The sequence below is a fragment of the Poecilia latipinna genome, unplaced genomic scaffold (assembly GCF_001443285.1).
Source record: "Poecilia latipinna isolate Pla-1442-1.1 unplaced genomic scaffold, P_latipinna-1.0 Scaffold595, whole genome shotgun sequence".
Lineage (NCBI taxonomy): Eukaryota > Metazoa > Chordata > Actinopteri > Cyprinodontiformes > Poeciliidae > Poecilia > Poecilia latipinna.
Genome location: NW_015113211.1, coordinates 245103 through 256814, shown reverse-complemented (window position 1 = coordinate 256814; position 11712 = coordinate 245103). Strand labels below are relative to the sequence as shown.

At 40.4% G+C, this 11712-nt stretch overlaps 1 protein-coding gene across 1 annotated transcript; it reads right to left on the bottom strand.

The window, feature by feature from the left end:
* Window positions 1-1621: 1621 nt before the first annotated feature.
* On the bottom strand, window positions 1622-11127 carry otop1 (otopetrin 1). The gene is made up of 6 exons (XM_015042567.1): window positions 9832-11127; window positions 8945-9081; window positions 8531-8589; window positions 8174-8304; window positions 3621-4537; window positions 1622-1873 (listed from the first exon to the last, which is right to left on the bottom strand). The coding sequence occupies exons 1-6, from the start codon at window positions 10181-10183 to the stop codon at window positions 1703-1705; spliced, it is 1767 nt and encodes a 588-aa protein (XP_014898053.1). The 5' UTR covers window positions 10184-11127; the 3' UTR covers window positions 1622-1702.
* Between the last annotated feature and the right edge of the window lie 585 nt (window positions 11128-11712).

Below are 11712 nucleotides of genomic sequence, written 5' to 3'. Positions count from 1 at the left end.
TAAAGCACACGTTTAAGAAATAAAAGTGGCCGTTGTGCTTCAAACCAGTCTGGCTCCACCCAGTGGTGTGAATGGGTGCTGCAAGCCGGATGTACATCTCACTGCCTCACTAACAAACGCTCAACTGTTGGGAAACGTCCGTAAACAGATTTCAATCCCAACATTATCTAAACATTGGTTTAGATAATGTTCTCTAAACCAAACCCATCTAATGCAGCTCGGGTTGTATGCGTGTGTGTGTGTGTTGGAAGGTGAACTTCCACCATTATTTGCAGTCTCTAACCATTTTTCTTCAGTGATTTCCCTGTGTTCCGGTTCATCCGTCTTGCCACCAACTCTTGCCAACTTCCCTGTCACTGCTGAAGAAGAGCATTCCCACAGCATAAAGCTGTTACCACCATGTTTCACCGTGTGTACGGTGTGTTCAGGGTGATGAGTGTTAGCTTCTGTCACACACACACCATTTTGCGTGTACAATTTTCCTCCACTTCACAATCATGCTATATTTGTTGTTTAAAATCCCAATAAAATGAACGTAAGTTTGTGGCTACAAAGTGAAGTGAAAGTGTTTAAGTGGCATTGATCCTTCGTAAGACAAAAAAAAAAAAAAAAAGGAAAATATGTCTTAAGTTTGAAAAAGAAAAATATTTTTTTATTGTATGCACAGAATATATACATATATATTGATGTAATCTCTTGAAAGCACAAATTAATCAAATAGGCAAAAAATAGAGCAGCTGAGAAATTTTGATCAGAGTAGCAGTACATACAGGACTACAGTAATATGCGAGAATCATTTTTGTTGTTGTTGTTTGTTTGTTTCCCACAACTTGGCACATAGAGAACCCGAAAGGATAGCACCAGACTGAGAACTCAATCGGACACCTGAATAAAACTTTCAGCAAAATTTCATAGTAACGCCTTTAGTGCAAAGTTTTGTCCCAGACTGTGATTGTTTTTATTGCATTTCCATTAGCGACACCACTCATCTGTGGTGGCTGGTAATGGCAGTAACAATATTTTCTGGTGTGACATTAAAGAAGTGCCTATCCTGACGCGTGATAACGTTGTGAATTTTATCTGGTTCACAAAGGACAACATTTCAGTGTAACAATTTGAAATACATCTTCCAATCAGATGAACGGACTACAGATTCAGAGCGTACGACGACTCTGGTGGCGGAGAGACGAACGAGCTGAGAACTTATGTCCAACTAATAACAAAATGCAAAAAACGTTGTGATAAGATTGTAACTGCAAACTTGCAATTCTGCTATGCATTCTGTTTTACATCTCTATCTAAACTTTAAACATGGATAAGTGAGAACGTTATCCATTTACGTTGCATGCAGTGGCTGCACTGTTAACTTCAGGATTTTGTGACTCGATCAGTTTTCTACAGTCTGTATTTAGTCACGATTATAAGAATATATAATGTGCATTTCAGATTAAGCATTCAGTTCCACAATGGATTGTACCCCAGCTGGAACAATTATCAGAACAGATTATAAAGTACTAAAGAGTCCCTATAAATTTAGCAAAAATACCTATATTCTCCTCATAAGTATGCATAAAACACTTTCTGTCATTCTTCAAGGAGCACAGGCTATATGGTTCGTCTCTCCTGAACAGCTGAACTGCGCCGCTGGTTGCTGGCGAGGGTTCCGGCGCATCTTGTCGGCCACTGCTCGCCGGCTCTTCGATCAGACTCGGCGAAACACCTCGAACAGGGAGGCCACGGAGTGCATGCGGTAGAAGAGGTTGAGAGGAATGACAAAATTGAGAACATTGGTCCACGTGCTGAAGCCGAACGTCTCCTCTTCCAGGCCGTTGTCGTACTGTGGCCTGCAGCCGAAGGCGGGAAGGATCCACAGCTGAAAGAAGAAAAGATGTGGTTTTTGAAAAATAATTTTAAAACATGAAACAAGGGGAAACTTGACTCACTGGAATGATACTTTACGCTTATTATTTCCGTCCGGCTTATATGTCCGTCCGGCTGAATAAAAACCCTTTCACATTTTGTCATTAGAGCTTCAAATGTCAGTGTTTCAATATTTCGTTAGCGAAACACAAAGGAGTTTTTTATTGGAAAGTAGAAGAAAGTGACAGAGCACTTTCAAAGTTTAGAACAAATAAAACTGAATCAATGTTGGCTGTGCACATGTACTCAGCCCCCTTTACTTTGATACTCCTAAATAAAATCCAGTACAACCCCTTGGCTTCTAAACCAACCTAATCAGTGAACGGATTCCGTCTATGCATATTCTGTAAGGGCCTCAGAGGTTTGCTAGACAACAGTAGTTAACAACCACATTCATAAAAAACAAAGGGACACAGGACACGTCAGGGAGAAAGTTGTGGAGGAGCTGAAAAAGCTCGGTTAAATACTCCAGGTTTTAAACATCTCACAGAGCAGAGTTCAATCCATCACCTGAAAGCGAGGACAGCGAGACTGAAAACCCAACAAATCCTGGCCTACCCTACACTGACAAACCTGGCTAAAGTGAGCTTTAATCAAAGTAGCAGTCAAAAGGTCCATGGAAGCTCTGGAGGAGCTGCAGCAATCCAAAACTCAGGTGGGACGTTCTGTCTCTATCAGCTGCGTGCACAAAAAACAATTGTTGGAAGAAAGCCACACGATACCTAGTTTGCAGTTTGCCACAAGCCACATAAAGGGTACGGAAAAATCAGCAGACTGATTTTCATTTTCGTTTGGCAAAATGAAAATGCCATCCCATTTTGCCAAACGAAATGGCAGTGGCAGCATCATGATCTGGGGTTGCTAATCCTCAGCAGAGGAAGAGCAGTCGTACAGAGTTGAAGGGAAAATGGACAGAGTTAACAACGAGGAAATCCTAAACACTTGGTTTTGTCTTCCAACTGAACAAAACCTTAAATGTACAATCCCACTGAAAATCTTTGGCACAGCATTAAAGTATTACGTTCATAGGTGCTTCCTATCCAGTCTAACTTAGAATGATCTATTTGCGAGAACGAAAGTGATGAGAAAACATCTTTTTCTAGATCTACAAAGCTGTTAGAGACATATTCCAAGACAACTGCAGCTGTGATTGGTAAACCACCTTCCAATGCAAAGTATGGACTCAGGAGACAAAGTACAAAAAACACATTTCAAAGTTGTGTGTAAAGAAACAAAAAAAGTGAATTTAGTGTTTACTTTTTCGTCAATTTCACATAGGAAATGCATTGTTTGTGGTTGTAGCAAAACAAAATGTGAAAACATTTGCTTTGTGAGCACTTTTGAAAAGTATGATACTCAAATAGTTGAGTACTTCACCAGAGAGTTTGTAACTCTGGAGGAAATGCTAAGTGCACATAATATCTTGTATAAATTGTGGATTTTCCAGCTGCAAGGTTTCTAAAAGTTTTTCTTTAAAGTAAGAGACTGAACCAAGACAATATTGTTTTTAAAATGAAGGGAGACAGTCATGTAGTATGAAAACACTAGTTCCTTAATTCATTGCATAAACCCCCCCAAAAAAGTGCCATAAATTTTAGGCAGTAAATTATCACTATGCCTCGAAAGCTTGTTTGAGTTAGTTTACAAGCTGGGTTGTGAATCCTGTTTCCATGGTTTTGATGGTGTGTAGAAAAACTTACCGAAACATTGCACAATAACAGTAAAACAGCAATGTTCTTCAGGATGAGCCTCTTCATGTTTGAGGATTCCGCAACGTGAGAGTCAACGGGCAGCGGCACATTCGACTGCTTCCGCTGGGATCCGTACACCTGCCCGTTCTCCTCCTGCTCATTCTCCGTGGGGCCGGAGCCCCCGCCTGGAGACTCGTATGCCTGGTTGTCAATCCCGTTTAAGGGAGGCAGAGACGCAGTCACCGAGGAAACCTCCGGATTGGTGGGCAACTCCGGGTCCGCCCTCTCCACGCTCTCCTGCCGGCGATACAGGGACTCGATGATGAAGAGGTTCTGGACGTACTTTTCCAGAACAATGAGCAGGGAGTAGATTAGGTTGGTCCAGCGGTGGGGAGGGTCACTGTTGCTGCTCAGTACTGACACGATGCTGCACCAGGACAGGAACCAGGAGCCCAGGGCCGACCCGAACAGCAGCTCCGTGTCCAGCTGTCTCGAAGGGTTCTTTGATGCGTCGAGAGGCATGTGGTTTGCGCGGTAGATGAGCAAACCCAGAGCGCCAGCAGAACACATGACCACCAGCATGACGATGCCGTAAATGTAGAACATAGAAATGGCTGACTGGTGAACTTCCCGGGGGCCCTCTAACCGCGTAATGTAGACCACCAGTATTCCGATAGTGCTGACCAGTGCGAGGAGACCTAGAATGGGGCCCAAAGTCAACCCCTGTGTTTTGGTGACCAGACTTTTTCTGTTTGAGGACACGTCGATGGTGCGTCCGATGTTTTTCCACATGACGAAAAGCAGCACGGAGACAAAGATGTGGTACTCGATGTTGAACGGGAAGAGGTACGTGAAGCTCTGGGAGAACAGGGCGCATGTGCTCGTTGTGCAGTTGCAATGCAGCTCCGGCTCCAGCTCCAGCTCCCCTGGAAAACAGGTCAAACAAGAATGCGTACAAAGGCATGAAAGACAAATTACGAGTTACACAACAAAATATTGTTGTTATGCCAACCATTATTAAAACACACCCGTCTATTGAGACATAACAATGGGAGAAACCAAAAGGTTTAACAACGTGTCGGCATTTTTGGAAAGAATAAAGCACTGTAAGTTTAGTGAAGGGAAGAAAGAATCTGTAAACATTAAGAAATCTAAAACAAAGGAGACTTGTTAAAGAAGATAATATGTATGCGGGAGTAATTAAGTAATATTATCACACTTACAATAACATTGCAATATTAATCAGGTGGATGCAGAGAAACTCATCTGAACAGAATTTTTGTAATTTAATAAGATTCCAACAAACTCATTAGGCCTAAATATAATATAAGGTTAAATAATATGCAGCAATTGTTGCTATTTTGATGTGCAAATTAGATGTTTTAGTTCAAGACATCTTACAATATACAGTCTCATATACGGAGAGACAAACACTGGTCTCTAAAAGCAACTCTAATGTAAGGGATATTAAGAATATGTGAGGAAGTTATTTGCACAACGCAAATGTTCACTCTTAGCAAAGAGTTCAAAATGCCTAATAACAGAATAGTAATACTAGATATAATATTTAATCCAATTCAGTTTATTTTTGTAGTTCCAATTCATAGGAAGAAAGTTCATTCAATCCAAGCATAGATATATTTCATTCAATCCTACTTATAAAGCAATGCAGTAAAGTTAACTGTAGCTGCTGTATTTTTTAGATTTTTTTTACTTTTACAATCAGTAGGTTTTTGTTAAATGTTTCTTGGGAATTCAATGAAACTAAATGTATCATCTGTTGCTTTGAGTGTGTGGTTGGCACATGTTTACGGTCCAGCAGCATGGTATTTTATCCGAGAACTTTCAGTGTATCAATTTACTCACTCAGTTTAACAAATGTCATCATTAAGTCACAAAATCACATACTTATAATTTCTAATGGAGTTAAACAAAGGGCCGTTTTCCCTCCCATTCTTTTTGCTGAACATTTGGTGCCCTGTTATACATCGGTGACATTTTTAGTGTCCAGTGAAAATAAGTGAGATGTATGCTCCTGCTGAGTATTGTAAAGGCAATATCCCAAAAAAAAAAGAATATACATATGGAAATAAGAGAAAATGCTTTAATATAGAGAGTTGGGATTTGTTGGTATAAATCTGCATGCAGTCATTACGCATTTTAAAATAACTGAGATAGCCACAATACATTCTCTGCAAAGTTTTCTATTTCAATCAAATTAATTTATATTTCCATTTTTGTTGCTAATTCTTTGTCCAGCCTTTCTTAGACAATTATAACTTGTAACACATTGTGAGTTTCTTGGTGTTTTCACCACAGCTACCGTGAATGTTGCATTTTCATTTTTGTAATTTAATTGATAACTGCTGGCAGAAATTGTTACTAATTCCTAGTGAAATACTGGTAGGAAGTACTTCAAGTTAACGCTGTAAATAAGTGAAAATGCATTTTTGAAGGTAGCTAAAGATATTTTTGGCACGATGAACTAAATGACACTGGAGCAAAATAAAAGTAATTTGTAACATCTGTGAACGTGTGATGTTTCCCATCATATTTACACGACAGGGACATTATTCAGTTCTCTCATCCTGGGCCCCTCAGGCCAGCAGGGATTTCTAACTGCTTCCAAAATTCGTTTGTATCAGACCAGCTTGCAAAGAATATCAAGATCATAAATATAGCAGAAAATATTAGGCCAGTCAAACCAGTTCAATCAGTTTGGAATAATGTCTTCTTATGGATGAAACGAGTGCGTAACCAGCATTATTTCAGCAGGCTTCAACTTGCCAACATTTCCATTCATTGTTTGAGTAAATCCCTCTAAGCCACTGCAATATTCCTGCTAAATAAACACTGGATCAGCTCCACCTCCAGCAACAAGATATAACGTGATTCATTACATAAGAATAGGTATCCTTATGAAGTCGTATAAGGCGTATGTTAATTAAGATGAACAAATATGTACCTTTTAAGTCAGGGCTTTATGCTACAAAACTGGTAAAATGATATATTTACATAGACGGTGTGAAAAGATGTTTCCGCTTTGACGTTACATCAGTTTCTTTTACATTTTAGATTAGTCAGGATGAGCAAAATGATTGCAAAATGACAGAATAATAACATAAGAGACACTTTTAGAGGATTTCTTTCCACTAATTTCAAAAGTTACCTTTTCATTTTTCTTTAAGCGGTTTAAAAAATGTTCAGATGAAATCATAAAGTTCTGATTCACAAGATTTGAGTTAAATAGTGCATTCGTGCATTTTAAGGCAACACCTCAAAAGTACGACTTCCTGCGTCTTTTTGTAGGAGGTTATAAAAATCTGAAGACCTTTCTTTTTATGAGACACTTTCTGTCATTTGATGAAACAACTTGCAAGACCTTTGGCCATAATATGGCATAAAAAATACTTGTTGAAATTAGAAAGACCTGCAATATTTAAAAGTAATATGAAGCCAGAAAGTTGGGGGAACAAGAAAAAAAAACTTTACATGCATTTCTTAGCATTATTAAAAATAAATTGTGTGACTTTGGTCAAATATTTTGGTACAGAGATGTTGTCTTTGTGACGATCGCTCCAAAACATTGAGTGTGGCTGATGTCTTGAAATGTTGCTTCAATATTTCCACATCATGTTCTTGATGCCATCTGTTTTATGAAGGGAACAAATTCCCCCTTTAGCAAGAGTCCCACAGCATAATCCTGTCATCTCCATGCTTCACATTTAGTGATGAGGTTCAGAGATTTGCAAGCTTCTTCTTTACCTCCAAATGCATTGATGCTCATTTCAACTTGTCTCTGGAACTGAACTCATTCTTAGGTATATAATATTAAATAATTTTCCTAACAGCAATAAATCAAAGCTCTTCACCTGATCTGTTTTTGTTGCTTTTCAGTGTTCACCCATAGCAGGTAATATTTTACTGATTTGAAATTTCCCCCGGTACCTGAAGGCACCTGCAGTTGAATGTATGTTTTATACTTACCCACTGCGTGTAAAGCCCACTGTGGTTATTGGTTGCCCCCAGGGGCACACCTTAACAAAACCCTGCCGTGTGCCCCCACCCGGTCCCCCACCTCCCCCGTGCAGCCCATGAGAGGCCACCACCATGGAGCTGCACCTTTTAATTAAAAGGGGAACAGTCAGGGTGCAGCCACCCTCACAGCCAGCCGGATATGAGGAGGAGCAACTGAACCCCCCAACCCCAGGCTTAGATGTATCAGTTACTGTAATTGCAGCACCCTTGGGACTAAGCAGCCTTGGGATAAAGATGTCTAGGGTCAAGCGGGGGGTTGCCAAAGAGGCCAGCGGTGTCTGAAGTGTGCAGAAAGGGCGATTAAGGGGGGGAGCCAGGACCAGCAAATCTGTGCTCCGCTGTGAAACCTAATAGAGAGATGTTCGACACAAACAAGACCTACTGGGAGGCTAAGCTTCCCTCCCTTCCCCTCTCAGACCCCCTTCTCTTTTAGTTTTCTTTCATCCATTGAAGCGAGCTCTCAAGTGGACAAGTGTACTTTTCTTCTGAGGTACAAGGCAGCAATCGACCCTCTGGCCCCTTACCTTCGGTGATATTTTTAAATTCCAGTTCCAAGGTCCTTCTGACGTGGTTGTTCATAAAATGCTCCGTCTCTGACATCACGCCGTTGCACCACAGGAGGAGGTTGGTGAAGACCGCGTGAATCACTCCGAACCTGAGTAGACATTTATGTAATAATCATCGAACAGCGTGTGGAAATAGTTGGTGTCTTGCACTGTAAGGTTGAGTAATTTTTCTTTTTTTTTTAACTTTTAATCCTTAAAAAAGAAGAAAAAATGTATTTTTTAGATACATGGTACAAAAAGTCTAAAAAGTGGGATGTGTGTTTCCATTCTTTTAACATGACTCTCAAATAATAAAACACTAGAGTTTTATTATACCTTTCAAATGTCTCAAAGCTCTTGATCACATCCTTGATGTGAAACCAGAGAAAATTTACCTAAAAAGTAGAAAAAAGAGAAAAAAAAAATCAAACAAAAGTAAACGTCTTAAAAGGCTTGTAAAAAAAAAAAATCAAAACAAGTTCACAGTTCCAGCATTTGGCACAAATACCACTGTTATATATTAAAAAATGATTTCTAATCTTAAACTGAGTGTTTAAGTCTCTTTACCACACAGATTTGCTTTGCCATATGAGGTTACACTCAAATAACATGGAAAAGGAGAGGATTACAGTGTTTCTGCAACAAAGGGCACTTCTTTATCCAGGGTTCTTTGGTGGCACACAGATAATAAGGACCTGGCTGGTGAAAGATTACCACGTCGCTGATATTAAAGGAGGTTTGTGAACTCACCTGCGCTACGGTGTGAATGGCGTGGATGACGGGATAGACTACGTGCGATGCCGACAAGCACAGCCGATATCCAACATAGTATCCGATTTTCAAGGCGTCCATGATCAACGAGAGGATGGCAAGAAGAGTTAAACCACCTGCCAAGAAAAAAAAAAAAAAAAAGAAACAAATTCCACCATGTTTGTCATTTACAGAAAAATAGCCATAAGCATGAAACGGTTCAGTGTTTCCTGGAAATTGATTTGACAGAAAGTAGCACATAGTTATGATTTTTGTTTGTGTGTTTTAGTTTTGGTTCAAAGTGAGGCATGAAATTATATTATCTATTTTCGCCATCTACTGTTGCCAGCTTCCTGGCAGCATGATGGTGCCATCATCATATTTCACCGTGGGGGATGGTGTGATCAAGGAAAGAAAAGAAAAGAAATAAAGGAAAAGAGTAGAATTTTCGTCCAATCTGAACCACAGCGTCTTCTTCCACACATCTGCTTTTATAATTTTTTTATTTAACTTAGAGGTTTCTGGTCTTTAAGACACTCAAGCAATTTTCCACACAGGTTAACACTGTTTACTATTAAATGCGACTTGTTGAGGTTGCCTATAGGATCTTATTTAGGGGGTATTGCAGTGAAGCTGAATATGCAGGCCACACTTTCCAGATTTTTGTTTGCAGTTCTAGCCTGACGTTCATCTGTCACATGAAACCTCAATAAAATGCATTGAAATCTGTTATTGTAACCAGACAAAATGTGAAAAAAGTTAAAAGGGTGTGAATACTTCTTCAATCACATCAATCTTTAAAAATAGACACCGCGTGTTCTCTCCTGCAGTTCTTCTAACGGGCCGCTTTCTATGCATCATCTGACTGCCTCCTCTACCAAGCTCACCTCTTATCCAGCATGTCGTGGCATTGACATCCCTCTCGGTTCGTGTGTTCCTCTGGCTGCGCCGCACCAGGATGTACCACAGCATCCAGATCAGCTGCAGTATCATGAGGCCGGTGGTGAAGGAGAGCAGGTCCTTCTCCTCAACGGAGGCGTCTCGGTGCGCGATGGCCAGTATCAGCGCCACCCCGACCAGCAGCAGGTTTATCCCATACTGAGCGCTGAGCAGCTCCGCGTTCTTCCTCGGGTAGTCCCCCGACAGATTGAGCTTGAGCTTGGCGAAGACCTTCTTGTCCCGTATGGAGCTGGAGGATGACGAGGAAGAGGAGCTCTGGCTGAACTTGTTCAGGGACATGATGTTCAGGCCGCCGTGTTCCGCCACCTGGGTTAATGTGCAAAAAAACCCTGCAACGGTGCGAGGAAAAAGCCAACGTTTTCGTGCGCTATAAGTGCATCAGAGGGAGGCCAGGTGCGCTACCGGTTTCCACAGGGCGCTGACTCAGACGGATACAAAGAGTGCCAAGCATGAACTCGATCTTCGAGGTCCGGCTCAGTGGTTACGCACAAGCTCCAGTGTCCAGCCTCGTCCTGGATTGACTTGATAGATGCCAGTGTCGCCTCGTGGGCCTAACCCTGAAACGCAAATATCTGCACGTCTAATAAGCCCGCTGAGTCACATCAAATGAGGGTTTTAATTACGTTCATGGGTGATCCCAGGCGTCCGCTTTGTGGAAACACCCACATGTTTCTAAGAAGCTGATTGATCTCCCTGTGATAGCCATGCCAGCCATTCATTGTCTAGGAAAAGCTAAGACCTAAAGCGTAAAGTTAACCCACAGAGCAGAAAAACAAGTTTCGCCCAAATCCTGCGCCTCGGTCCAACTGGCAGACACCTTCTCGCTGGCATGCGGCCAAGTGTTGAGCTGAAAGACAAGGTGACCAGTTCACGCTCCGTCTACCGACAATAGATGATGCATTCTAGAGGCAGATCACTGATGAAAAACAAAAAGGGGGAAAAAATAATAAACATCTATTGTTTAATTCACAATGGCTTGTCGTGCAGTCACTGAGATTTAATAGATGATCGGAACACAGACTAGTTAAAAGCGGAGGAGTCTGCGAGAAATTTGCGTAACAAAGGTGGGACTGTCCAGAAAAACTGAGAGGAGGACAGATGGGTGATTGATGGGATTTTGAGAAATCTTGCCAATATAAACACGCATACTTTTACAGTAACCTGCTGGCATACTGATAAATAAAACGGATGATACCTGGTGGGAGTTTTTAGTATTACTTAAAAAGAAAAAAAAATAAACTTGGTTAAGTTTTTACGTACCCTCAGGGTTTCTCATTCCTTTTTTATTATTTAAATGCATAAAATATGCTGTTAATATTTTCTCATTATACAACTAAGGCAAAAATAATAATAATAAAAATAAAAAACGTAACAATTATAACACATAAATAAAGGATCCAACGTGAACTCGGACGACGATCAGCTTTCATATTGGGGAAAAAAAGACAAGCTGCAAATCTCGGACACTTTTAGCAAGAAAAGAAAGAAAAAAATCCCTCTGCAAAAGAATTAAATGTTTTTTTAAAGCAACGCTAATAATCTTTTCATTATGAATTCAAATTGAAACATTTTCAGGATATTTTATTTGACATCAAAAAAGTAAATGCAGTCTTTATGTCGTGTCATTTTTTTAAAAAGTGTTTTGTTGTTTTAATGAACTTTTGTGTAAATATGCTCCATTTATGAAAAAAAAGCATTAAAAAAAGAATATAAAGTAGGCTCAAAATGAAACGCAAAAAAAAATTGAGGTTACAGTGATATTCTAAACCAAGACAAAATTATACAAAGGGAGGCGGCTCCCCGGAGGT

Excerpts from the sequence above, each read along its gene's own strand:
- otop1 (XM_015042567.1), bottom strand. The coding sequence starts at position 10,183 with ATGTCCCTGAACAAGTTCAGCCAGAGCTCCTCTTCCTCGTCATCCTCC. Across the intron at positions 8,590-8,944 it reads CCATTCACACCGTAGCGCAG|GTAAATTTTCTCTGGTTTCA; the intron begins GTGAGTTCACAA and ends TCTACTTTTTAG. Across the intron at positions 1,874-3,620 it reads TGTTATTGTGCAATGTTTCG|CTGTGGATCCTTCCCGCCTT; the intron begins GTAAGTTTTTCT and ends TTCTTCTTTCAG.